Below are 27,962 nucleotides of genomic sequence, written 5' to 3'. Positions count from 1 at the left end.
GAGAGATCGCAGTCTGCTCTCCACTGAGCTCTCTTGGCCACTTTACTCTGTTTCTGTCAGTGCTGCTAAGAACCCTGCAGCGTCCCGGGATGTGCACCCCATAGCCGGTGTCCCAGCCCTCACTTCCAGGGCCGGCACATCTCTGCCCTTTGTGCTTCTAACACTGCCAGCCGCCCCGGTTCCCGCGCGCAATCCTGAGCTCCCTATTTCAGTGTGGTTCAAGCGCACTCCAGAGTGCCGGTTTTCAGTCAGGTCGCGCGCGCTCCCGAGCTCCCGGTATCAGTCCGTTTCCAGTGAGCGCTCCAGAGCTCCAGTTTTCAGTTTGAACGCGCACACGTGCTCCGGAGCTCCTGGTTTTAGTCCGGTTCCAGTGAGCGCTCCGGAGCTCCAGTTTTCAGTCTGGTGGCACCCGATCCGGCTCACGGTCTCAGTCTGCTGTTTTGCGGGTGCCGTCCGCGAGTCCGCCCGCTCTCCCGTGCAGGTGGCTACCGCTTCCCGGCGCCCGAATGCGGCGGCTCCCTCCCCCTTCCATTTATCTTCCGATATCTGTGTGCGGTTTCACGGCTCCCTGCTTCGTACCTCAATACTCAGCGCTGGGGATGTTCATTTGTAGAGATCCAGATGCATCATCCTGCGTCTCAGGCTGATTCCGTGGGTGTTCAGGATGGTCTGGTACCTATCCAGCTCGACTCGGGACCGGCTGAGAAAGGGTCCCCTACTCTGCCATCTTTTCTCCTCCTTGTAGAAAGTGGTCACTTTTCTGTTCATAGAGTTTCTGCTACTCTTTTCTTCGTTCTCCAGTTGCGTTCATAGGTATTCAGAATGGTTTGGTAGCTCTCTAGCTGAATTCCTGGGACCAGATGAACTTTAGGTCTCCTGCTCCTCCACCATCTTGGAACCGGAACTTTGTTTTTGTTTTCTTTCTTTCCTCTCCTTTGCTCAGCTTGGTTACTTTCCATTACTCTCTCTTCCAGGTCATTAATTCTTCCCTCTGCTTCATCTAGCATCCTATTTATTCCATCAGTGTATGTTTAATTTCATTTACTGTGTTCTTTTTTTAATCTGTCTTTAAAAAGGGTCTCACTGATTTCCTCTGCTTTTTTCTTCAGTCTCTAGTGTTTTTATGATCATTAAGTTCTCTATCAGGCATATTACTTATATCTCTTTTGCTTTGGTCTCTTGCTATGGTTTGGTTCTGTTCTTTCATTTGGAAGATGTTTCTTGGTCTCCCTATTTTGTCTGACTTTCTATGTATTAGAAAAGTCATCTACTCCTCTTGCTCTTAATGATAATAGCCTTATGAAGAAGAGGTCCTGTAATGCCCTGCAGTGTAATGCCCTATTCCCCAGGGCCTGGCACTTGAGGGAGTGTCTCCTATGTGTGTTGCATGTGCTCTGCTATTGAGTCTTGGCCTCTTTTTCCTTCTTCCAGTTGTCTGCAGAGGCTGTCTTTGCCTACTGTGGGCAGTGTTTGGTCACCAGCAGGGGTGGGGCACATTTTAACATTTAACATTTTAATGTGGTGATCTGCTTGTAAAATGAGACCTGGTCCCACCACCGCCAGGACTGAGGTTCCACAAGACACAGGTTTGGAGATGTAGTGTTGGCAGAGTTTGTGCAAGTGTTCTGGGGGACCTACAATGCAGGAACTCAGGCAAGCTAGACTAGGAAGGGCAGATCTGCTGATGCAGGGGTGGTGGAGCTTGGTGTAAGCAAATTTAGCTGATGAGTGGCAACACTGCACTGGTTCCTGCAGGTGCCCATTGTTTATGCTGGGACGTGGAGAAGGGAAAGGACACCCACCAGCTCCTTTGTCCCTGGAGGAGTCTCCCTGTGATCCGTCTGTCCAGCCATGCTCTGAGATGAGCAAATCACTCTCCCTTCTGTCTGCCCTCAACATATTTCAAACTACTGGTTCTATGCTGTATCTGCATGAGCTGTTTGTTGAGCTAAGGGCAGGGACTCAGCTTCCTGAAACCCTCAGGGATCTCCGAGAGCTGAGCCCAAAGATTTTTTAAAATCCAGGCTTTAAGTCACGGTTTTAAGAACTCCTGAAATTTGGCCCTTCTGACTTCCAAATGCAAATATTATGGAGATTCATCCTCTTCATTTGTGGGCTCCCCAGCATAAAAGTCTTTTCTGCCCTTCTCCGTGCTACTAGCTCCCTCCCCACAGTGGATGCCCATGGTCTGTTTCGCCCCCAGACTGCCCTGATGCCCTTCCTACCTTCTTTGATGTGGCCCCTTCCTAGCCTTTAGTTGTGGAGTTTGTTCTGCCAGTCTTTGGGTCATTTTCTGGGTTATTCACACTGATGTGAATGCAATCTATTTGTATCCATGGGACAGGGTGAGCTTAAAGTCCTCCTATTCAGCCGTCTTCTCAGCTGACTCTCAGCATTTTTTTTTTTTTCTTTTCAGCACTTTGAATATACCATCCCACTCTCTCCTGGCTTGTAATGTTTCTGCTGAGAAATCTGCTGACAACAGTATGGGGTTCCCTTTTAAGTTACTAGCTTCTCTGCTCTTGCTACTTTTAAGATTCTTAGGTAACCTATGAACTTCAGGAGCATGGATATCCAAATTTCTCCTCATATTTGGGAAGTTTTTAGCCATTTTTTAAGTTTTTAGCCCTATTTTTAAAAATAAACTTTCTTTCTCCTTTTTCCTGTCCTCTCCTTCTGCAAGTCCAATAATTTGCAAATTGTTTCTTTTGATGGTATCCTATAGATTACATAGGCTTTCATCACTTTTTTTTTTTCTTCTCTCATGACTGGATAATTTCAAAATTCCCATCTTCTAACTCATAGGATTTTGGGGGGTTTTTTGCTTGATCCTTTGGTGGTGTTCTACTGTATTTTTCATTTCATTCATTGTGTTCTTCGACTTCAGTGTATGCTTTGTACTTTTTATGATATCTCTTCATTAAACTGCTCTTTTTGTTCATGTAGTTTTCTTGATTTCATTGAATTGTCTGTGTATTCTTGTACCTTATTTAGCTTCCTTAAAACAGATATTTTGAGTTCCTTATCAGGTAAACAGATCTCCATGTCTTTGGGTTTGGTTACTAGATTATCATAATCCTTGATTTCTCATATTCCTTAGAGTTTTGCATTATCTTAGTATTTGAAGCATCAGTCACCTCCTCATCTTTACTGTTTTCAAGAAATAACTTCAGGGATGCCTGGGTTGCTCAGTCAGTTAAGCATCTGACTCTTGATTTCAGCTCAGGTAATGATCCCAGAGTCCTGGGATTGAGCCCCATGTGGGCTCCATGCTTAGTGGGGAGTCTAAGAATTCTCTCTCCCCCTCTGCCTCTCCCCACCACTCATGTATGCTCTCTAAAAATGAATAAATGAAAATCTTTAAAAAAAGAAATACCTTCAGTCAGCTGTGGTAGAGAATCTGTGACTTTCTCAGACTGTCTATGGATATGCCTGCTCCATGCTTCTTGATACCTCTTATGGCAGAATTCTTAAGCTTGTATGCCTTCTCAATTTTGCAATAGACAAGGCTCAGTGCTGGCAGTCTTCCTTTTGCTTTCCCAAGGGTAGGGCTAAAGCTCAAGTTTGTGGCCTCTCTGGCACACGAATCTGGGCTGGCTTTTTTCACATGCTCACTAGCCCTCTGCCAAAGCATGCTCTCAGTGCTTTTGGGAGTGCATACAGAGAGCCAGCCACAGGGTGTGTGTGTGTTTGTGTGTGATGCCTGAAGCACTGGGAGGGTTACCATGGGCTAGTCAGGAAGATCCATGGGTAAGGTACCCTTAGAGGCTCATAAGCCAGCTTCTTAATGGAGGCTGTGAAGCAGTTAGTAGATTCTATGTCCTTTTAGTGACCTCCAAAAGTCCTGCTACTCTCCCAGCTTCTTTACACCCCCTAACCACACAGCTGATGATTCAGTACTCTGGATGGGACCAGAGCAAAATGGGCCTCTTAGGCAGCCGCCTACACAACTGGGGAAGCTAGGCACTCACTCACTCTTTCTCCCCACCTCCCAAACCCCCAGGAGAAATCACAGGCTGAGACCTCTCTTGGCCTGGAGTTGTTCCACCTCGGGGGAGGAGTGATGAGGCTAAACCATTCCTCTTTAATGCATATAAACATTTTTTTATTTTTTAATTTTTACTTCTTTATGCTCCAGTGGTGTGCTGAAAACCTGAATACAAAGCAACTCTTGTCCATGGGTGACTGCCTAAGATTTAGTGTTTTCTAGGGATTTGCATATGGCTGCTGAGAGGGGTTGAAGCTTGTTCACAGGCCAGTGCTGGGTTCAAGCCTGGACCTAGGTCTGTAGGTTTATTACCCAATGCAAGGGTGGGCAAAATTCCTCCTGTGTTGCTTGGTATATGCTGCTAGATCCTAAAGCTCCCACAGAAGCATTTTTGTCCATGAATGGATGCCAAATTACTGTTGGGAGGTTGGGAGGGGGCACAAACAAGGGTCGTCTTTCTCAGCCATGTTGCTGACGTCACTTCTGAAATTGGTTGTCTTTAGTAAGGATAATTGGATGGCCAGGAAGAAGTGGAATGTTCAGTTGTCTCTTCTCAGTGGTCAAATTTCTGCTCTCTCTGCTTTATCCTCTTTCCCTAGGTGCAATTGCTTTCAGTTTCGAAGGTTAGAAGTTCAAGATAAAGGTACTGGCAGGTTTGGTTTCTCCTGAGGGTCTAAGGAAGGGTCTGTTCCAGGGATCTCTCTTTGGCTTGCAGAGGGCCATTCTCTTGCTTCCTCTTCATATGGTCCTCCCCCTGTGTTCTCAAAATCCGATATATTCTTAAAGCTCTTCCATAACTAGCTGACAAACATTGGTATTTCATATCCCAGCAATAGTTTCAAGACATTAACTTAGCTACTGGAGTCAGAGTGAACAAAAATGGATGAAATCAAAGCCAGATGACCAGGTTTCACAAGTAAAGGTTTAAATTCAACGACCAAGACTAATAAGTTTAAGGGTGGCTCCTCTGGGTACCTGCTGGAGGTCTCAAGAGATCTCCTTCAGGCCCTTGACCCAAGCAGCTGTACGTGTGCTCTACTCCTTCTCCCGGGCTAAAGCTGCTCAGATTCCAAACACAAGCCTAGCAAAGAGTGGTAACAAAATATTGTGGACATTAACCACTTTAGCAAGTGATCTTTTTCTCTCTGCTTCAAACACACAAGCAGGCCCATTTATTATGGTTTCTGATCTTTTGGTATGAGACTACCCATGCTGTATTCTGTGCCACTCTTCCTCACTGGACTGTGAACAGTTCTTGTCTTCATCAGAGGACTCAGCACAGGTCCTACTCCGAGGTTCTGCACAGAAGTTTACTCAATGAACAGGGCAGTAAATTAAGATGAAATTATCCCTCTCCCCTTTTCCCTTCTCCCTACACGCATGAGAGTATAAGCTGAACTAATTAGGGGAAAGGTGGAGTGTGGTAAATGTATGTCCTTATAAACAAGGATATTAGAAGACAAACATGGTTAATAATTACCTTTCAATAATTACCACACAATAAAAACACAGAAATACCACAATAAAAATATAATTTTCAAAGGACAGAAGTTTGCATGCATACATATTCACATATTTCATTTGAGAACTTCAGTTCTACTTATTTCTACTACAGCTAAACATAAAATGCCCAGATATATACAAAACAAAATACAAATTTTAAATATTTTTACAAAGGTGAAAATATAAAGAAATGAAGACTGTGGATTTATGTCTACAAACAACTTACTTTGAGTCCCATCTGATGTGAAAACATAACAGTTTATCAGACTTTGCATTTGATACAACTATATGTTGGAATTATAGTGGACCAAATTGATGAAATCCTAATCAATAGCCTATACAAATAACTATTAAAATTAATGCAAACTTCAACTATTATTCTAAGTACTGTTGCTATAATATTCTATTTATTAAAACTTCAATTTTAAGGGAACAAAACTGACTTTAATGCTATTTCAGGAAAGCGAATAAACATTAATTAAATCTTCAATCCCAACTTTTAAAGCTTGGAGCTCTTTAAGTATTCTGCTCATCTGAAACTATTTTGGTTCATTGCTAACTTTTAAAGTATCTTAAGACAGTCAATGTGATTTTTTTTTTTTTGTCTGGATAGCACTGTTTTTTGTCTTTATACCAGAGCAGTAAGGCAAGAAAGTGTTTCCTTTTCCAAATCAGAGAATATCCATTTTAAAATTCAGGGACTAGAATCACTGTAAATAATTCTACCAACAGGATATTAAGGCTACTGTGATTTTCCTTTACATTTAAACCATAACATAAGATTAACTGTATTATTGCCTACAAATGTTGAATTTATAAGCATTTGGGCTTAAATCACAGGACATAAACATTCTGTCTATATTTCAATTCCAGTTAATGAAACACTGTTTCACAATCATCTTGGAAAAGTTTGAAGATGAAGTTAGAAAATGCTACACCAAAGCTGAAACTGGATGACTGCTACAGGAGTGGTTTTCCAGTATCTGGTCAGCGTTGGCACAATGTGCCCCAACCCTGCACAGAGATCTACAGGCCACACTCGAGCCATCATGACACAGGTGTGATGCCTTTAATGCTCCAAAGGGCCTGGCCTGCTACTTACCAAAGGTGAGATGTGTGGCTCTGCAAGAACTACCAGGTGCCAGTTAGAATATATCCTGTTTGCTGCAACATTCTTCTTTGAGGCAAGCTCTTCTAGATGTGTGAATTGAAAAATCACATAACCTAGCCTGCATGAGATTTCCTAAAATCATTTCCTAGTATGAATGTGGACCAGGCTTTGCAGTATACATCTACCAGTGTTAGCACCATATTTAAGCCTGAACGGAGGTAAAGATAAACTCTCAGATAGCTTTGGGTAAAAATTACAGTAGCAATTTTTAAAGGGGTGTTTATAGCAGTGTTCTTCATTAAAATAAGTTGTTTGAAGAACCATTTGATCCCAAATATATATATCCAACTATGTATTGAAATTGATAAATTAATACAAAGCTAGCTGTATAAGCTTTTAGCAGAGGAAATGCAGCAAAACAGAATTCTTATTTTTGAAATTCAAGCTATGTCATTGGGTTGATTTTGATAAAATATACTGAGCCAACATGACAAGGCCAGTTTATCCAACAGCAATGTCTAGGAATTCCATTTTTCAGAGCATGGCCAAGTTTATGGCAGACACTACCTAGTCAATATCCAGTGCCTGCAGGAACTACATTAGTCTATTTATGTCTTGCTAGTCGCTCCATTTAATAAAAAGGTGAGTAGTTTCTCTCTTCCCCAACTATTTTAATCTATGTAGACAAACCTCTCTGGAACTTTTACTTATTGATATAAAGGAATGGGGAGGGAAAGACCCTAAAACTTAAAATCTTGAAGGGATATATGTTTCAGCAAATAAAGAAATAACTGGACAAAATGAGGTAATTCTCTAATTTAGTTCCTATAAACTGATAAGGTGAAACAATGTGGAAAATAAAGAAGTAACGAAAATTTTTCAAACTACTTTTCCCCTCCCTCTAACATTACTTAACATATAAGAGAAATAAGAAATCTTAGATACAGCTAGCTTTGGGGAGCATAACAAAACTAGTTTTTAAAGGAGAATTACCATTATTTATGAAATAAAATATAATCGTGGGAGTGTGAACTCCAGTGTTGTTCTGTCTCTGTGATCAGGGCTGGTCCTGGTGCGCAGGCAGAAGCACTAGGGAGCAGTGCGTACTGCTGAGGCAGCCTGTCACTCTCTTTGACCAAGATTCCTCAGAAACACTCACCAGTGGTATTTTCACTGGACTCTGTTGAGATTCAGATAAAAACAGGAGGAATTTTCTCCTGCAGCCTATAGAAACATGTTAAGGAAATAGTTTAAGGTGTGTACTTAACGTTTTAAAAATTCAGCTGAATACTGCAGATCATTCTTCAGAAAACTCATGTAAACATTCTTCTTTTATAAATATGCTGGTGCTAACTGCACCCAACTGGTAATAAACATAGAGGTATAGCTTAGCTACGTCTGCAAGAATGCTGATTAATATATAAGATCTTTCAGTTCCCTGTCCGTCAGTTCATTCACTTCCATAATTTTCTCTAAGTGTTCCATGTACCGGTCATGGTCCTGCAAGAAATGAGGGACCCTCATGTTTTCAGTAACAGCCAATCCTTTCAAGCGATCCACATCTTCATAAGAGACCTGCAAAAGGAAGATGGATTAATTTTTAAATGTAAGTAACTTCTTCCCTAAGTCTTAAGAGAAACTTTATGGGGACTCTTTTTCAGATTAATACCTGCAAAATAACAAAAATCAGTGGCTTCTTTTCCTTTACTGTATTAAATAAGAATGTATTGGGGCATCTGGGTGGCTCAGTACGTTAAGCATTTGACTCTTGATTTCAGCTCAGGCATGATCTCAGGATTGTGAGACTGAGCCCTGCATTGGGCTCACGTGCTGGGCGTGGAGCCTGCTTGAGATTCTCTCTCTCCCTCTGCACCCCTACTGGAAAAAAAAATGTATTTATCTGCCTGCTCATACCATGACCATATAAAAAAAAATCAGGTCAGTATTTAACTCTATCTTGGACCTATACTCAGTTTGTCTAGAAATTACACGACTAAACTTAATACATGTGTGTGAGAGACTCTAAAACCTAAATAAATGTCCTGACTAAATCTAAATGAATAAATAGCATATCACTGAATTAGGAAAATCACAATTATAGATTGAATTCCTATTTCTATTTCAGAAATAAAATTGTTTTATATTAAATTCTCTTTGCAAGTATTCTAAGAAATTTTTTTATTTACTTCTATATTTTAATTTTTTTTAATTATGTAAGAAGCCAATCTTTCATAAGTACTTCCATTGAGTTTATGGATGAAACTCTTTAAGTTCTATAACACTGCAACTTTAAATTCCAAAACATGCCTGGCTTTAAAATCAACACACTTCCTGATTCCGTAGAAAGGCTTTAAATAAATCACATTCATTTATATTTTAATTTTTTAAAAGATTTTATCAAAGCACACACAAGCAGGGGGAAGAGCAGAGGGAGAAGCAGACTCCCCGATGAGCAGGGAGCCTGACATGGGGCTCGATCCGAGGACCCCAAGACCATGACGTGAACCGAAGGCAGACGCTTAACCAACTGAGCCACCCAGGTACCCAAGTTTTAATTTTTAAGTTATTACTGAAATTATTTTATTGAGTATGTATACCATTAAGTGTAAAGAAAATAGGTTTGTTGTTGATACTGGTGTGGTTTAGTGACTTTTTTTTTTTTTCTTCCTTCCTTGACTGAGGAGACCTATCCATAAATATGTCCAAGAGATAACTGTAGGTTCCCTTTTAGGTTTTTGGTGTTTAATCCATTTTGAGTTTATTTTTGTGTATGGTGTAAGAGGGTGGTACAGTTTTCCCAGCACCATTTATTGAGGAAATGTCTTTTCGCCACTGTATTCTCTGCTTCTGTCATAGATTAGATGATCTAGGCTATCCTGTTCCATTGATCTATGCAACTATTTTTGTATCAATTCCATACTGTTTCAATTACTACAGCTTTGTAGTGTATCTTGAAATCTGGGATTATTATACTTCTAGCTTGGTTCTTCTTTATTAAAATGGCTTTGCTATTTGACATTGTTTGTGGTTCCATATGAATTTTAGGATTGGTTATTCTGTGAAAAATGCTACTGGTATTTTGGGATTGCACTGAATCTGTAGATTGCTTTGGGTAGTATGGACATTTTAACAAAATTCTTCCAATCCAAGAGCACAGTGTATCTTCCCCCTTGTTAAGAGTCACCTTCAATTTCTTTCATCAGTGTCGTCTTGTTTTCAGAATATAGGTCTTTCACCTCCTTGGTTAATTTATTTCTAGGTATTTTATGCTTTTAGTAGGATTGTAAGTGAGATTGTTAATTTCTCTTTCTGCTTTGTTGTTGTATAGAAATGCAATAGATTTCTGTATATTAATTTTGTATCCTGTAATTTTACTGAATTCATTTATTCTAATAGTTTTTTGGTGGAGTCTTTAGGGTTTTCTGTATATAGTATCATCTGTAAATACTGATGGTTTTACTTTTTACTAATGTGCATGCCTTTTATTTCTTGTCTGCTGCAGCTAGGACTTCTAGTACTGTGTTGAATGAAAATGGTAAGAATGGACATCCTTGTCTGATTCCTATACTTAGGAGTTTTGAAAAGCTTTCAGTTTTTACATTGTTGACTGTTGGGTTTTAATTTGCGGCCTTTATTGTGTTGAGGTATGTTCCCTCTAAATCTGCTTTGTCAAGAGCTTTGATCATGAATGGATGTTGTACTCAAATTTTTTTTCTTCATCTATTGAAATGATATGGTTTTTATTCTTTCTCTTATTGATGCAATGTATTGTGATTGATTTGCGAATATTGAACCACCCTTGCATCCCAGGAATAAATTCCATCTAATCATGGTGAATGATCCTTTTAGTGTATTACTGAATTCAGTTTGGGTAATATTTTGTTTAGGATTTCTGCATCAATGTTCATCAGAAATACTGACCTGTAGTTTTCTTTTTTTGTAGTGACTTTGGTTTTAGTATCAGGATAATGCTGGCCTTGCAGAATGAATTTGGAAATTTTCCTCCCTCTTCTATTATTTTTTTTAAGAGTTTGAGAATCATATTAACTCATGTGTTCCTAGCTGTTGGAAATTCATTTATTACTGATTCAATTTCATTACTAGTAATCAGTCTGTTCCAAATTCTCTTCTTCCTGATTCAGTTTTAGAGGATTGTAAAGTTTCTATTTTCTTTGTATTTCTGTAGTATTGGTTATTTCTTCTCTTTCATTTCCGATTTAAGTCCTCTCTTCTTGAGTCTGGCTAAAGGTATATCAATTTTGTCTTTCAAAAAACCAGATCCTGGTTTCATTGATCTATTTTCTTCCTTCTATGAGCTTTGTTCTTTTCTAGTTCCTCTAGGTGTAAGGTGAGGTTGTTTGCGATTTTGTTTGCAGTAGGCCTGCATTACTATAAACTTCCTTCTTAGAATTGTTTTTGCTGTGTCCCAAAAGTTTTGGACCACTGTGTTTTCATATTCGTCTCCATGTTTTTGATTTCCTCTTTCTTTGTATACCCACTGTTTATTTAGTAATTCTTAAACCATCCTGAGTTTATTATAGGAAGGAATGAGTAAACGTAATAAATATAATACTGCAGTTGGCAAACACAGTTTTCATTTGAAGAGAAAGGAGATACACATATGGAATGGGAAGGGAGGTGTAAAAGAAACTTGCACTATCTGATTTGAATTAGAATGCCCTTATGATTTAAAACAAATACATGATTTGCTCACTGGAAAGGCCTAGAAGCATCAACATTTCAGGAGTGATGAGCACACCTATTACTAAGACCTTGTTTTCTAAATACCATTTTCACTAAAAGGAATCAAGCCTGCCTTGGAGAAATATCTCATCTGAGATTTGGGTAGAAAAGGTATAAGATGGACCCAGAACATTTTACTTTGCCAGAAAGCAGGGTGACATGTTTTTAAAAACACAGGGGCAGCCACTGGAGGGGGTGAATAAAAAAACAGGTCCATAATACTGCAAAAAAAAAGGGCAGTGAAATGTAACAAAATTTGAAGATCTCTATTTTGCTACCGCTAGAGCAGTTAACTGATATGGGCAAAGACCATCGCTGGATGTTAAAACCATTCCTTGAAAGGTTGTTAAGGAACAGTACATTCTTAGGTATTACCCCACAGATTACTTAATATAACTTACCCAAGTGATCAAACACAGCATCACTGATAATGGGACAAAATCACATATGTGCTTTCTAATGTGATGAAATAAAATATACAAGTCACTTATGTAGTATTCTTGGTAAAAATGTTTAACCTGAATTTAATCACAAGGAAACAATATGATAATCCAGATTCTAGGAAATCTCAAACTGTCCTGGACTCTTGTCAGGAAAAACAAAGACTTGGTGGGAGGCAGCACAAAGTGGACTACTACAGATTAAGAGAGATTAAATATAACCAAATGCAAGGCATGAATCCTGACTCTCAAAAAAGAGCTACAAAGGACACTTTGGGGTAACCTGAGAAATATAGACTTTTTTAGATATTCTATTGAATCAGTGATACATTTCTATTGAATCAGTGATACATTTCTTAAGAAAATCACATGGTCATGTCAGATTAAAGGGGGAAGTGTTATACTTGCAGCTTACTTTAGAAGGCTTTAGAAAAAGGTATATAAAAATAAAACCATATAATACATTGCCAAATTTCCTGTTCCCTTCAAAGAAATTTTGCGGTTTGGTTTTGTAACACCATTATTTCTTCCCTCCAGTTATCACATAAAGGAAACTTCAAACACATAATATAAAAACAATTTTGTTAATCTTATAAGATTCAGATTCAATCAAGCCTGAGGGAACGATGACCTGGTGTGTTGTAGACTACATGCCACTGGTTTCACTCACCTTCCCCAGGGCAGTCAGTAGATGAAAGTCAATGGTCTCTCTGTATCGGAGGATTTGCAGGATACCATCCAAGTATACCTGGTCTTTACTGAAGCACCCTGGAAGAATACAATAGCTTTTATTTTCTGGTATTTACTAAGTAATTAGATATGTCACATTCCCTTTACTGTAGGCATCAGTCCTGAAAAAAAATAAAAATGGCAAGGTCTTGGGTAGCACCAGATTAATGTGCAGACTGGTAGCTTCCATTTAAGAATTCCTTCTCCCCAGATCCCCATTCCCCATAGTTAAAACAGCATTTTTTTCTAATTATAAAGAAACACTGATAATTTAAAATATAGGACTTCTAAATATGTCACCCACACTCCCACCATTTGATTATAACCTTAACTCCCACGTGCACGGAGGCACTTGGGGCAGCAGGGAGGATGGCTATAGAGCAGTAAGTCTCACAGGGGGCAAAGTGGAGACATGGGATGTCAGAAACTCCTGGTTTTTAAAAATACTACTCCTTACCCCATTAAAAACAGCTATAGGTGATGTTGATACTCTTCCTCCATATGAAAACAAGAATTAATTAGAACTGGATTTTAATATGGAGGTTTAAAAACAGAAGAAAATATGAGGACATGAAAAGGAACAGCTCATGAGACCTAAAGTGTTCCACTTACAAAGAAAACTTATTTTCTACCACAACCTGTGTAAATTTTCTAAAATTCTACTCTATTAGAAAATGGACTAAAATTCTACATTAAGAAATTAGTTTTTAAAATATGCTTAGAATGGGAATTATGGAAAAAAAGTGGGGCACTTTTTCAACTAGGCTCAGATCTCAGGGGCTGTTCCTACTTTTTAGGAGGAATAAAACTGTCCTTATCAGTTACATACATATTGAAGTACTTATGAATAAAAGAACATGATGTTTAGAATTGGCTTTAAAATACTATAGGAAAGCAGGAACTTAGAAGAATAGATGACCCACAGCAGGAAATGTTGGTGATGCTTAATGAGGGCACATCATATTAATCACTTTTCATTTGAAATTTTTCAAATTTCACATTTTTAGTAATGAACAGTTTTCTTAAAAAGCTATGTGGGGGCACCTGGGTGGCTCAGTCGGTTGAACATCCGGCTTTTGATGTTGGCTCAGGTCGTGATCTCACGGTTGTGGAATTGAGCCCCTCATTGGGCTTCATGCTCAGCGGGGAATCTGCTGGAAAGTCTCTCTTTCTCCCTCTCCCCCTCCCCCACCACTCGTTCACTTGTACTCTCTAAATAAATCCGTGAAGAAAAAAATTAGACTAACATGACAGGCAGTTTGAAAGCTCTGTGCCCCTGGGTACAGAGCACTAAAGTACAGACAAGCTAATCTGAAAGGAGATGGGAAATGACAGACACACTTTTTGCATACATGAAAGGCAGGGAACAGATGTCTTCCTCTTCTCTGCTGCTTTTCTTGACTCTCAGGTACCAGACTTTCGTACAACTACATCACAGGTAGTTCTTAATGTGGACTGAGCTGGTAACATAACCATCACAGACTGGGGTATTTCCAAGCTTCAAACAGTTTTAAGTACTTTTAGAAGAAAAGTTGATGTAATCTTAAAGTTAAAATGACTTTTAAATGAACATTTCCTATCTTTTCTCAAAAGCATTTTTGTACTGCCTTATAATCTACTTATTGTTTAAAAAAAAACAAAAATGCCAAAAACTTTTAAACTTTCTATTAGAGTAGCAAACTTAGAACAAGAACTGTTTGATATGCACTGTACCTGTAACTCCTTACTTCTATTTTCTTTGGACAAATAATAAAAGTGCTAGAAATCTCCAGTGAAACTGACAAGCAATGATCACTGACAGATGCTAAAACCATGAGATGAAAGACTGTTGGGAAATAGGATATTCACACAGTATCAGCTCACAGATTACTTATACATTTTCCTTTTTAATATGTAGAAAAGAAAGAGCTCGCAATCTCCACCTGAAACAAGGATCAAAGTCCGTATCTGTAATGGTAAATGGTAAGGGTCATTCGGTGGCTCCTGCTGTGGGACCTAGTATCACTTATCTAGTATTTTTGCCAAACATGCTTACCCAGAATTTAATCATGAGATAACAATCAAACACAACCAGATTGTGCCATTCTATAAGCACAACACCCTGGATTTTAAATAAAAGTATCATGAAAAACAAAAATGGCGAACACTGCTCTGTATTAAAGAGGCACAACCACCAAAAATAATGCATGGCCCTGACTGGATCTAAATTTTTGAAAAACTATCAAGACACAGCTGGGGAAATCCAAATATATATTGCTGAATTAATGCTCACTTTAAGTATGATAATATTGTTTTAGAAGAATGTCTTTATTAGGAGATGCACGCTCAAGTATTCAGGAATAAAATATCAAGTGTACAGTTCAAAGTCACAGAATATTGTCAAGTAAGTGAAAAATGCACAGAATGGAGAAAATATTTGTAAATCAGAGATTTGTAAGTAGAACATACAAGTCAATAAAAAGATGGTCAACATGATTGATTAGTCATCAAGGAAACACAAACCAAAACCCCACTGAGACAGGACTCACAGGGAACATGGCTGAGAAAGAGGACCCTAAGCTCACCTTGTCCCACAGACAGACCTAGTTATTAATACCCCCGTCAGTGTAAATAACCCAGAAAACAACCAAAAGACTGGCAGACCAGACTCTCCACAGCTAAGTGTAGAGAAGAGGCCGCACTGGAAAGGGCAGAGATGTGGTCAGAAACCAAACTGACCCAGGAGACTATCCTCGGGAGAGGACACTGCAAGCACAGAGAAGGGAAAGGAGCAGACCCCACACCATGTACCCCAAACATAAGGGACCCACACTGCAGAGACAAATCCCTATGAGTTCTTGTAGTCACAGTAGGGCTTAATACCTAGAACTTTAAAAATCACCAAGCTTAGCTTTGGGAGTGCCAGAGGGCAAGAGGAAACGGAGTCCTTGCCCTGAAAGAGACAGACAGCATAACATACAGCCCCACTGAGATACAGCATGCTCTATGCTAATTAAATTGAATTTAAATAAAACATTTTTTAAAAAGACATACAGATGGCCAATAGACACATGAAAGGATACTCAGTATCACTCATCATGAAGCAAAGGCAAATCAAAACCACAGTGAGATATCACCTCACACCTGTCAAAATGGCTAAAATCAAAAACACAAGGTGAGGATGTGGGAAAAAGGAACCCTGGTGTACTGTTGGTGGGGATGCAAAACTGTGTACAGCTGCTGTGGAAGACAGTATGATGGTTCTTTAAAAAATCAGAATTACCGTAAGATCCACTAATTGCACTAGTGGGTATCTACCCAAAGAACACAAAAACACTAATTTGAAAAGATACATGCATCCCTATGTTTACTGCAGCATTATTTATAATAGCCAAATCAATGGAGGCAACCTGTGTACTGAGAGACGAATGGATAAAGATGTGGTGTTTATGTATGTGTGTTTTCATACACACGCACAGGATTATTAGCCATAATAAAGAACGAACTCTTGCCATTTGCAACAACATGGATGATCTAGAGGGTATAATGCTAAGTGAAATAAGTCAGAGAAAGACAAGTACCACATGATTTCACTCATATATGGAATCTGAGAAACAAAACAGAAAAAAAAACAGACCCTTAAATAGAGAACTGATGGTTACCAGAGGGGAGGTGGGTAAGGGGATGGGTGAGACAGGTGAAGGGGATTAAGAGTACACTTATCGTGATGAGCACTGAATAATGTACAGAACTGATCACTATATTGTACACCTGAAACTAATATAACACCGTGTTGATTATACTGGAATTTTAAAAAATTTAAAAATTAACGAAAAACAAAACACAATGAGATACCCACTAGGAAGATATTAAAACACAAGTACTGGTAAGTGTTGGTGAGGATATGGAAAAATAAGAACCCCATATACTACCACTGGAAATATAAACTGTTACATTCACTTTGGAGAATAGTCTGGCAGTTCCTCAAAGGCTTAATACAGAAAGTTACCATATGACCCAACAATTCTACTCCTAAGTATATATCCAAGAGAATTAAAAATATAAACTTGTACCCAAATGTTCATAGTAACATTATAATAGCCAAAACATGGGGAAACAATTCAAATGTCCATTAGTGGTGAGTGGAAAAATGAAATATGTCCTCTATATGCAACAGAATATTACTCAGCAATAAAAAGGACTGAGTACTAATACATGCTACCAGAGGGATGAACCTTAAACACATTATGCTAAGAAGCCAGACACGAAGGATTACATATCTGATTCCATCTATATGAAATGTCCAAAATAGGTAAACCTTTAAAAGTAGATTAATGGTTACTTAGAACTGGGAGTTTGGGGAAGAAGGAATGGAGAATGACCGTTAATGGGTACCATTTTTGGGGTTATGAAAATGTTCTGGGAATTAGATAATGGTGATAGCTGCACAACTCCAAGAATATTCTAAAAACCGCTGAGCTATACATTTTAATGGGCAAACTGTAGGTCATGTAAATTAGATCTCAGTAAAGCTGTTTTTAAAATCAGAGCCAGAAAAAGCAGAACTGGCAAAAATGTTAATTGGTGGACCTAGAGGATGGGTACTATAAGTGTTATTTCTATCATTTCCATATTTCTGTAGGTTTGAAATTTTTCAAAACAAGATCTGAAAAAAACGGTAACAAAATATGGTTTGGGAAAACTAGCAATGACCTCAAGTAACAAAGGTTTAATTGTTCATTAGTGAGTGATTTCTCTGATTGGTGGATAAGGATGTAATAAAAAGAGACACCCACCTGGTTTAGAAGTATCAGTCCATCCCCTCTTGGCTCGTACACAATAATCCCATCTTGTATTGGGGTCCTTGACGAACTTTCCAATATCTTTGAAGAGTTCGCAAAAAGACATTTGGCTGGCTCGATAAACAGTGTAGTAGAGGAGGGCAGCCCTCCATAAAAAGGGGTCTTTTCTAAAAAGGACACTGTGAATACTTGCCAGTCCTTCCTCTGTGGGATTGTTTGGCTTTAGCTCATGTTTTTTGCGGCCAGTCCAACTGTTCCATGGCTGCTGAAGGTTGTTAATACCTCGAAAATAATGTGTGCCTATGGAGAAGAAAAGGCGCGTGAAAAACAAGAAATGACATTCTCATTTTAATTCTTATCCAAAAGACTCCACCTACAGTCCTAAAACCAAATTGATATCTTACCTATGAATCAAAACGAAGTAGAAAATGCCCTGACCCTAAAATCTTTTGAAGGAGGTACTCTGCCTTCAGAAGGACCACGTCTCATTAGAAGTGTAACTTTTATACCATTTATTTTCTCAAAGGAAAGAATCATAGACATGATATTTGAAAAGAATCTCAGAAAGCACTCAGTTCCATTTCCCTCAGTTTCAGAAAGGTGGGGGAACTGAAATCCAGGTATTAAATGACTTTCCAAGCTTAATACAACTACACGGTACCCTAAAAAATCTAATTTGAAGTGAGACATTAATGTCTTAGTTCAAGTGAAACCTAACATTTTCATTATCTTTGCCAAAGACTGCTAAAAAAAAAAAACACCCCATTATAAAAGAATGTTTCTTTGCAGTTGATCTCTGATATTACAAATGAATGAATGGAGAAGGGCTACCCCTACCTATTTCATGCCTCAGCATTCCCTCCAGCCAGTGCTCACGTGCAGTGGAAACATTAATGGTCAGTGTTGGGCACCCATTTACCACTGTCATTGAAGCTCGGGAAAGCAGGTCTTCAGTGAGATGGACTACAATCTAAGAAGCAAGAGGAAAAAAAATACATATATATATAAAACAAAATGTAAAGGCTGGGAAGAGGAAGCTTTCACGGGAAACAACAGACCCATAAGTTAGTATGTTTTTATTTTGCTTGTACCAATTTGAATCTCCCAGATACCGAGAAGATGATAATTACTTTTGACCCTTCCACTTTGAAGCATGGTCAACTCAAGAACCCTTCCCAGACTGAAGGAAAGTAGAGGGCTGTGCTGAGGAGTCAGTGCCACTGCTGTGCTCTCAAATACAGTCCCCCCTGGTTAAAATGATGCAAAGGAAGGTATACAAAAGCCAGAGTCCGCTTCACTGCTTGGCCATTTTGAACTGGCTTAAGAGGAGGCCACTAAGGCAAACTGCTTCATTAATAATTTTCATAAAACAATTCCCATAATGCCATAAGCTATACAGAAAGGGTAGTAAGTAAAGAAAAACCCAAACTAAACACAAAAATTCACTTTAGTGAGATCTCTGGGTGACTAATTTCATGAGCAGTTAAAATGCCAACAGCATCTCGTGTCACTCCCAATTCATACCTCACCCAGGCAGCCTTCTTTCATCATGTACTTCCGAACATGACTCCAGATTCGAGTTTTAGATAGCAGGCTGCCACCGGTGGCCTGCTCAAATTTTTCATAACTTCCATATTTCTGTAAAGTCAGTTCCATAATATTGATGGACTGTAAAAAAAAAAAAAGGGATAATGAAAATAAATAGCCTCTTATTACTTTGAGATGAGTAATAAGCCAGTTATAATCTTATGGATCATGAACTGCTCTGTGTTTATTGATTTCCAAATGAAACTGCAAGGGAGGTACCAGATCTAATTCTAAACAGCTTTCTCTCATTGTCAGAAATTTTGACAAACACCTCTGTACTTACAGATCCTCTTTCCCTGTGTTCATTTCTCCTTCACATGCTAAGGGTTAAAGGTACTGCATATAGTGTCATCATCTGACAGACTGAGAAAGCAAGGCAGAGGGGCTCCTTGGCTTCTCTAAGACCATTTGGTGGTCTGGCAGGAGAACTTAAAGTGGAAGGTATGTCTCCAGACTAATCACTAAATTATAATTGCCATTTAGATAAAGACAAAAATAGTCCCAATTTTTAAGAACACACAAAAGAATCAACCATTCTTCTGTGACAATCTTATATTATCTGAAGTTTTCCAGGGCTGGTCTTTCAAAGAAAACAGTCTCAACATTACTAAAAACACTTTTATCTTTCATTCAGGACAGGGTACTGCCTACTTCTCATTCTTCATAAATTATTACATCAATAGAATATGAAAGTTGAGATCTTTTCTAAACACAAATATGCAGAAAGGAAGACTAAAAAACTTAGAGATCACTAGTATCTTGGGAAAGCCACAAGAAAAGAAAAGAAAAATGATCTTTAAAAAGTCTTTTGAGAAAGAAGCTAAAGAATTCAAATATATCTTATAGGAATTGTGAGAGAAGTTAGAAATCCATTATATGAAGTCTAGTTTCCAGACTACCGTCAGGCTAGTAAAGAGATTAGAACGATAAGCTCTAGAGTCTGACTACTTGTGTTGATGTCCTGGTTCTGTCCCCGCTCTGGCTGTGTGACCATGGGCAAGTCATTTAACTTGTTACCAAGCCTCCTCATTTTTAAATGGGGTAACAATGTCTACTTCATGGTTTTGTTCGGAAAATTTAGTCAGGCCTGGTTAGTACTTGGATAGGAAAATTTAGTCAATCTTTGTAAAGCACAGTGTTTGGGGCCTAATAAGTAGTCGGTACCTGTCGGTTATTACATCATCATTGTCGTCATCGGTATGTTCATTCTTTCTAAATGCCACCACTGTAGATAGTATGTCCAACATAAAAAACACAGAAAACTCACACACTACAAGTTATAATTCAACATCTATATCCCTGTTGGAAAAATATGTATTACTAATAAACTATGCATGTGTCATAAAGTTACCATAACAAGAAATGGCTTCAACAGGCTTTGAATGGCTTTTGTTCCCAAAATTCTTATCAAAAGCCCTACAATTCAAAGTGTGGTCCAAAGGCTGGCAGCACTGGCTTCACATGTGAGCTAGTTTCAAATGCAGAATTTTAACCCCACCATGCCTATCAAATCAGAACATGCACTTTAACAAGATCCCCAGGTGATTCATGTGCATGGTAAAAAGATGGATCTTAGAGAATTGGAATATAGTACAAATATCCCAGAGGCTAATTTTTTATATGACAACTATGATAATTAAAGGAATAAAAGCATACAATTAAAAACCCACTTCAGCAGATTAGCCAAGATTTTTTGCATACACCAGGAGATTGCAGGAAGATACATCTGGATCTCTACAAATGAACATCTCCAGCGCTGAGTATTGAGGTACGAAGCGGGGAGCCGTGAAACCTCACACAGATATCAGAAGATAAACGGAAGGGGGAGGGAGCCGCCGTGTTTGGGTGCCGGGAAGCGGTAGCCACCTGCGCTGCGGAGCAGCCGGACTTGCGACCGACCGGCACCCGTGAGAGAGCAGACTGAGACCATGAGCCGGGAAACGCACGCGACCAGTCTGAAAACCGGAGCTCTGGGTGCACGAACCACACTGAAATGGAGCCCCGGAGCGCGCGGGGGTGGCTGGCGGCTGGCGGTGTTAGAAACACAAAGGACAGAGACGCGCCAGCCCTGGAAGTGAGGGCTGGGACGCCGGGTGTGGGGCGTACATCCCGGGATGCTGCAGCGTTGAGCAGCACCAACAGAAACAGAGTTAAAGTGGCCAGAACGTCAGTGGAGAATGGGCCGCAATCCCTCTGTTCTGAGACAAAGATTGGGATTCGGCTACTGCTGCTCTGACTCTCAGAAGAGGCACAGCAAACCGCCAGGGAAAGCCGCCAGAGAACAAAAGCCTGGAAACACCAGCTCACAGCATGCCCATCCCCATCCCCCCTCGCACGGGACACGGAGACTCTACCCAAACAGGGTTGCCTGAGTATCGGAGTGGCAGGCCCCTCCCCCAGAAGGCAGGCTGAAAAAAATCAAGAAGCCCACATCCCTAAGGTCCCTATAAAACAAGTGCACACTGCCTGGGTCCTGGTCAATAATTTGGGCTCTGGGCAACCCCGCAAACTCTCCTCATCAGAATGACGACAAGGAGAAATCCCTTCCAGCAAAGAAAAGACAATGAGTTTGTGGCCTCTGCCACAAAACTAATGGATATGGATATAACCAAATTATCAGAAATGGAGTTCAGAGTAACAATGGTCAAGATGATGTGTAGACTTGAAAAAAATATTAACGAGAATATAGAATCTAAGGGCAGAAATGAGAGCAAATCTGGCAAAAATTAAAAATACTATGAATCAAATGCAGTCAAAACTAGATGCTCTGATGGCCAGGGTGAATGGGGCAGAAGAACGAATCGGCAAATTGGAGGATGGGTTAGAAGAGAAAGCTAAGACAGAAACTTGGCTCAAAAAAATCCAATCTCAAGAATGTAGGTTACGGGAGATTACTGACTCAGTGAAATGTTCCAATGTCAGAATCATCAGCATCCCTGAGGGGGTGGAGAAAAACAGAGGTCTAGAAGAGATATTTGAACAAATTGTAGCTCAAAACTTCCCTAATCTAGCAAAGGAAACAAGCATTCATGTCCAAGAGGCAGAGAGGTCCCCTCCCAAGCTCAACCACGACAAACCTACGCCATGTCACGTCATAGTGCATTTTGCAAGTATTAGATATTTGATAGATATTAGATATTCAAGGATACAGTACTGAAAGTAGCCAGGACAAAGAAATTTCTCACGTACCAAGGCAAAGGTATCAGAATTACGTCAGACCTGTCTACACAGACCTGGAATGAGAGAAAGGGTTGGGGGGGCATTTTTAAAGCTCTTTCAGAGAAAAACATGCAGCCAAGGATCCTTTATCCAGCAAGGCTGTCATTCAGAATTGATGGAGAGATAAAGACCTTCCAGAATCGCCAGTCACTGACCGATTTTGTAACCACGAAACCAGCCCTACAGGAGATATTAAGGGCGGTTCTATAAAAGTAAAAAGGCCCCAAGAGTGATACAGAACAGAAAGTCACAATTTATAGAAACAAAGACTTTACAGGCAACATGGCATCATAAAATCATCTCTCTCAATAATCACTCTCAATGTAAATGGCCTAAATACTCCCATAAAACACCACAGGGTTGCAGACTGGATAAAAAAACATGACCCATCCATTTGCTGTCTACAAGAGACTCATTTTGAACCTAAAGATACATCCAGACTGAAAGTAAAGGGATGGAATACCATCTTTCATGCCAATGGACCTCAAAAGAAAGCTGGGGTAGCAATTCTCATATCAGACAGACTGGATTTTAAACTAAAGACTATAGTTAGAGATACAGAAGGGCACTATATTATTCTTAAAGGATGTATCCAATAAGTGGATATGACAATTATAAATATATATGCCCCCAACAGGGGAGCAAGATACACAAGCCAACTCTTAACCAGAATAAAGAGACATATAGATAAAAATACATTAATAGTAGGGGACCTCAACACTCCACTATCAGAAATAGACAGATATATCACCTAAGCAGAAAATCAGCAAAGAAACAAGAGCTTTGAATGCCATACTTGACGAGTTGGACCTCATAGTTATATATAGAACACTACATCCCAGAACCAAAGAATACTCATTCTATTCTAATGCCCATGGAACATTCTCAAGAACAGACCATGTTCTGGGTCACAAAACAGGTCTCAACTGAAACCAAAGGACTGAAATTATTCCCTGCATATTCTCAGACCACAATGCTTTGAAATTGGAACTCAACCACAAGGAAAAGTTTGGAAGAAACTCAAACACTTGGAGACTAAGAACCATCCTGCTCAAGAATGATTCGATAAACCAGGAAATCAAAAATCATTTTAAACAATTTATGGAGACCAACGAGAATGAAAACACAATGGACCAAAACCTATGGAACACTGCAAAGGCAGTCCTAAGGGGGAAATACATAGCCATCCAAGCCTCACTCAAAAGAACAGAAAAATCTAAAATGCAGTTTTTATATTCTCACCTCAAGAAGCTGGAACAGCAACAGAAGAACAGGTCTAATCCATGCACGAGAAAGCAGTTGATCAAGATTAGAGCAGAGATCAATGAATTAGAAACCAGGAGCACAGTAGAGCAGATCAACACAACTAGAAGCTGGTTCTTTGAAAGAGTTAATAAAATAGACAAACCACTGGCAAGACTTATCCAAAAAAATAGAGAAAGGACCCAAATTATAAAATTATGAATGAAAAGGGAGAGGTCACAACCAACACCAATGAAATAGGAAGGATTATTAGAAACTTTTTTCAACAGCTTTATGCCAATAAATTAAGCAATCTGGAAGAGATGGAGGCCTTCCTGGAAACCTATAAACTACCAAGACTGAAACGGGAAGAAATTGATTTTTTAAACAGGCCAATTAATTATGAAGAGATTGAAACAGTGATTAAAAACCTTCCAAAAAACAAAACGCCAGGTCCGGACGGTTTTCCTGGGGAATTCTACCAAACATTCAAAGAAGAAATAATACCTATTCTCCTAAAGCTATTTCAAAAAATAGAAACAGAAGGAAAGCTACCAAACTCATTCTATGAGGCCAATATTACCTTGATCCCCAAACCAGGCAAAGACCCCCTCAAAAAGAAGAATTACAGACCAATTTCCCTAATGAATATGGATGCCAAAATCCTCAACAAGATCCTGGCTAATAGAATCCAACAGTACATTAAAAGGATTATCCATCATGACCAAGTGGGATTCATCCCTGGGATGCAAGGGTGGTTCAACATTCGCAAATCGATCAGTGTAATAGATTATATCAACAAGGAAAAAGCCAAAAATCATATGATCCTCTCAACAGACGCAGAAAAAGCATTTGACAAAATACAGCATCCTTTCCTGATTAAAACCCTTCAGAGTGTAGGGATAGAGGGTACATTCCTCAATCTCATAAAAACCATCTATGAAAAGCCTACAGCAAATATCATTCTCAATGGGGAAAAGCTGGAAGCCTTTCCCTTAAGATCAGGAACACGACAAGGATGCCCACTCTCACCATTATTATTCAACATAGTACTAGAAGTCCTTGCAACAGCAATCAGACAACAAAAAGGGATAAAAGGTATCCAAATCGGCAAAGAAGAAGTCAAACTGTCTCTCTCTGCAGATGACATGATACTCTATATGGAAAACCCAAAAGAATCCACCCCCAAACTATTAGAAGTTATAGAGCAATACAGTAATGTGGCGGGATACAAAATCAATGCTCAGAAATCAGTTGCATTTCTATACACGAACAATGAGACTGAAGAAAGAGAAATTAGGGAATCCATCCCATTTACAATAGCACCAAAAATCATACGTTATCTTGGAATTAACTTAACCAGAGACGTAAAGGATCTATATTCTAAAAACTACAGATCACTCTTGAAAGACATTGAAGAAGACACAAAAAGAAGGAAAAATATTCCATGCTCATGGATCGGTAGAATTAACATAGTTAAAATGTCCATGCTACCCAGAGCAATCTATACTTTCAATGCTATCCCAATGAAAATACCGATGACATTTTTCAAAGAACTGGAACAAACAACCTTTTTCATGACACATCTCCAAAGGCAAGAGAAACAAAAGATAAAATGAACTTGTGGGACTTCATCAAGATAAAACGCTTCTGCACAGCCAAGGAAATAGTAAAAAATAAAAAAACTAAGAGGCAGCCCACAGAATGGGAGAATATATTTGCAAATGACACTACAGATAAAAGACTGGTATCCAAGATCTACAAAGAACTTCTCAAACTCAATACACAAGAAACAAATAAATCATAAAATGGGCAGAAGATAGGAATAGACACTTTTCCAATGAAGACATACAAATGGCTAACAGACACATGAAAAAATGTTCAAAATCATTAGCCATCAGGGAAATTCAAATCGAAACCACATTGAGATAGCACCTCATGGCAGTTAGAATGGCAAGAATTGACAAGGCAAGAAACAACAAATGTTGGAGAGGATGTGGAGAAAGGGGATCCCTCCTACACTGTTGGTGGGAATGCAAATTGGTAGAACCACTCTGGAAAACAGTGTGGAGGTCCCTTAAAAAGTTAAAAACTGGGGTGCCTGGGTAGTGCAGACGTTGAGTGTCTGCCTTCGGCTCAGGGCGTGATCCCAGGGTCCTGGGATCGAGCCCCACATCGGGCTCCTCTCCTAGGAGCCTGCTTCTTCCTCTCCCACTCCCCCTGCTTGTGTTCCCTCTCTCGCTGGCTGTCTCTCTCTCTCTGTCAAATAAATAAATAAAATCTTAAAAAAAAAAAAGTTAAAAATTGAGCTACCCTATGAGCCAGCTATTGCACTACTGGGTATTTACCCCAAAGATACAGACGTAGTGAAGAGAAGGGCCATATGCACCTGAATGTTCATAGCAGCATTGTCCACAATAGCTAAATCGTGGAAGGAACCGAGATGACCTTCAACAGATGACTGGATTAAGATGACGTGGTCCATATATACAATGGAATATTACTCAGCCATCAAAAAGAATGATTTCTCAACATTTGCTGCAAGATGGATGGCACTGGAGGAGATAATGCTGAGTGAAATAAGTCAAGCAGAGAAAGACAATTATATGGTTTCTCTCATCTATGGAACATAAGAACTAGGAAGATCGGTAGGAGAAGAAAGGGATAAAGAAGGGGGGGTAATCAGAAGGGGGAATGAAGCATGAGAGACTGTGGACTCTGAGAAACAAACTGAGGGCTTCGGGGGGGGGAATGGGATAGGCTGGTGATGGGTAGTAAGGAGGGCACGTATTGCATGGTGCACTGGGTTTTATACGCAACTAATGAATCATGGAACTTTACATCAAAACCAGGGATGTACTGTATGGTGACTAACATAATAAAAAAAAATTATAAAAAATAAAAAAAATTTTTAAAAAGTCACCTAAAAAATAAATAAATAAATAAATAAATAAAAGTAATGGCTTAAAAAAAAAGATTTTTTGCATACACCAGTCTAATGATGACTAGTCATCAATATAACAAACAGAGTGGGAAGAATATGAGAAATCTGGCCTTAATTCCGGGAAAGAGAGAAGTGGTACCTTCTACACTGGACCGATATTTAGACCTAAAAAAGGTTAAAGAAATTTATTATAACCTATAGTTATATGTTTTTAGGTATGTACTTAATTTCGGATAAAATTAGCTTTTCTGGCATATGCTTACTCACTAGAAAAGATGTGGTTATCTGGTATGGTAGTCCCGCCTTATCTGCAGGGGATATGTTCTAAGACCTTAGTGGATGCCTGAAATTGCAGAGTACCAAACTCTAAGTACACTATGTTTTTCCTATACATACACACCTATGATAAAGGTTAATTTATAAATTAGGCATAGTAAAAGTTTAACAATAACAAAATAGAACAATTATAACAATATACTATAATATGAATGTAGTCTCTCAAAATATCTTACTGAACTATACTCTTCCTGTGACGATATGAGATGATAAAATGCCTGTGTGATAATGAAAAAATGTTCAAAATCATTAGCTATCAGGGACATTCAAATCAAAACCCCATTGACTTACCACTTTACGCCAGTTAGAATGGCAAAAATTGACAAGGCAAGAAACAACAAATGTTGGAGAGGATGTGGAGAAAGGGGAACCCTCTTACACTGTTGGTGGGAATGCACTAAGTTGGTACAGCCACTCTGGAAAACAGTGTAGAGGTCCCTCAAAAAGTTAAAAATAGAGCTACCCTATGACCCAGCCATTGCACTACTGGGTATTTACCCCAAAGATACAGACGTAGTGAAGAGAAGGGCCATATGCACCCCAATGTTCATAGCAGCATTGTCCACAATAGCTAAATCGTGGAAGGAGCCGAGATGCCCTTCAACAGATGACTGGATTAAGAAGATGTGGTCCATTTATACAATGGAATATTAGCCATCGAAAAGAAGGATTTCTCAATATTTGCTGCAACATGGACGGGACTGGAGGAGATAATGCTAAGCGAAATAAGTCAACCAGAGAAAAAAGACAATTATCATATGGTTTCACTCATTTATGGAACATAAGAAATAGGAAGATTGGTAGGAGAAGAAAGGGAAGAAGAAAGGGGGGGTAAACAGAAGGGGAAATGAAGCATGAGAGACTATGGACTCTGGGAAACTGAGGGCTTCAGAGGGGAGGGGGTCGGGGGAATGGGATAGGCTGGTGATGGCTATTAAGGAGGGCACGTATTGCATGGAGCAATGGGTGTTATACGCAAGTAATGAATCATGGAACTTTACATCAAAAAATAGGGATGACTAACATAATAAATATGGTGACTAACATAATAAAAAATATTATTTAAAAAAATGCCTGTGTGATAAGATGAAAGGAGGTGAGTGACACAGGCAGCAGCATTAGGCTACCATTGACCTTCTGACATGTCAGAAAGAGGATCATCTGCTTCCAGACCGAGGCTGATCTCGGGTTACTGAAACTGCAGAAGGTGAAACCGTAGATAAGGGGAACTACAGTGTTTATTACAGCAGATATAAACAGTTTAGAGAATTAAGAAGAAATTAAGTACAGCGTTCCCTGTTATCACCAATAAACAGTACTAGTAGAAGGCTATTAAGTA

At 39.2% G+C, this 27,962-nt stretch overlaps 2 protein-coding genes across 5 annotated transcripts in view; one reads left to right on the top strand and one right to left on the bottom strand.

Annotated features, from left to right (window-relative positions):
• Positions 1-5,503: 5,503 nt before the first annotated feature.
• Positions 5,504-27,962, bottom strand: part of MATCAP2 (microtubule associated tyrosine carboxypeptidase 2) — a 125,977-nt gene continuing 103,518 nt past the window's right edge. For all 4 annotated transcript variants that reach the window (XM_045792870.2, XM_087860906.1, XM_045792869.2 and 1 more), the window contains 5 exons: positions 18,820-18,963; positions 18,133-18,265; positions 17,290-17,595; positions 12,456-12,553; positions 5,504-8,177 (listed from right to left, as the gene is read on the bottom strand). In XM_045792870.2, coding sequence (XP_045648826.1) covers positions 8,016-8,177; positions 12,456-12,553; positions 17,290-17,595; positions 18,133-18,265; positions 18,820-18,963 — 843 coding nt within the window. In that variant the 3' untranslated portion in view covers positions 5,504-8,015. The remainder of the gene's footprint in view (positions 8,178-12,455; positions 12,554-17,289; positions 17,596-18,132; positions 18,266-18,819; positions 18,964-27,962) is intronic.
• Positions 8,077-27,962, top strand: part of ANLN (anillin, actin binding protein) — a 118,235-nt gene continuing 98,349 nt past the window's right edge. The window contains exon 1 of the mRNA XM_087860905.1: positions 8,077-8,208. The gene's annotated coding sequence lies outside the window, so the exon portion shown is untranslated. The remainder of the gene's footprint in view (positions 8,209-27,962) is intronic.

Source organism: Ursus americanus, chromosome 3, assembly GCF_024610735.1.
Source record: "Ursus americanus isolate L20-20 chromosome 3, mUrsAme1.1.p, whole genome shotgun sequence".
In the NCBI taxonomy this organism is placed as follows: Eukaryota; Metazoa; Chordata; class Mammalia; order Carnivora; family Ursidae; genus Ursus; species Ursus americanus.
This window is presented reverse-complemented; position numbering and strand designations above follow the sequence as displayed.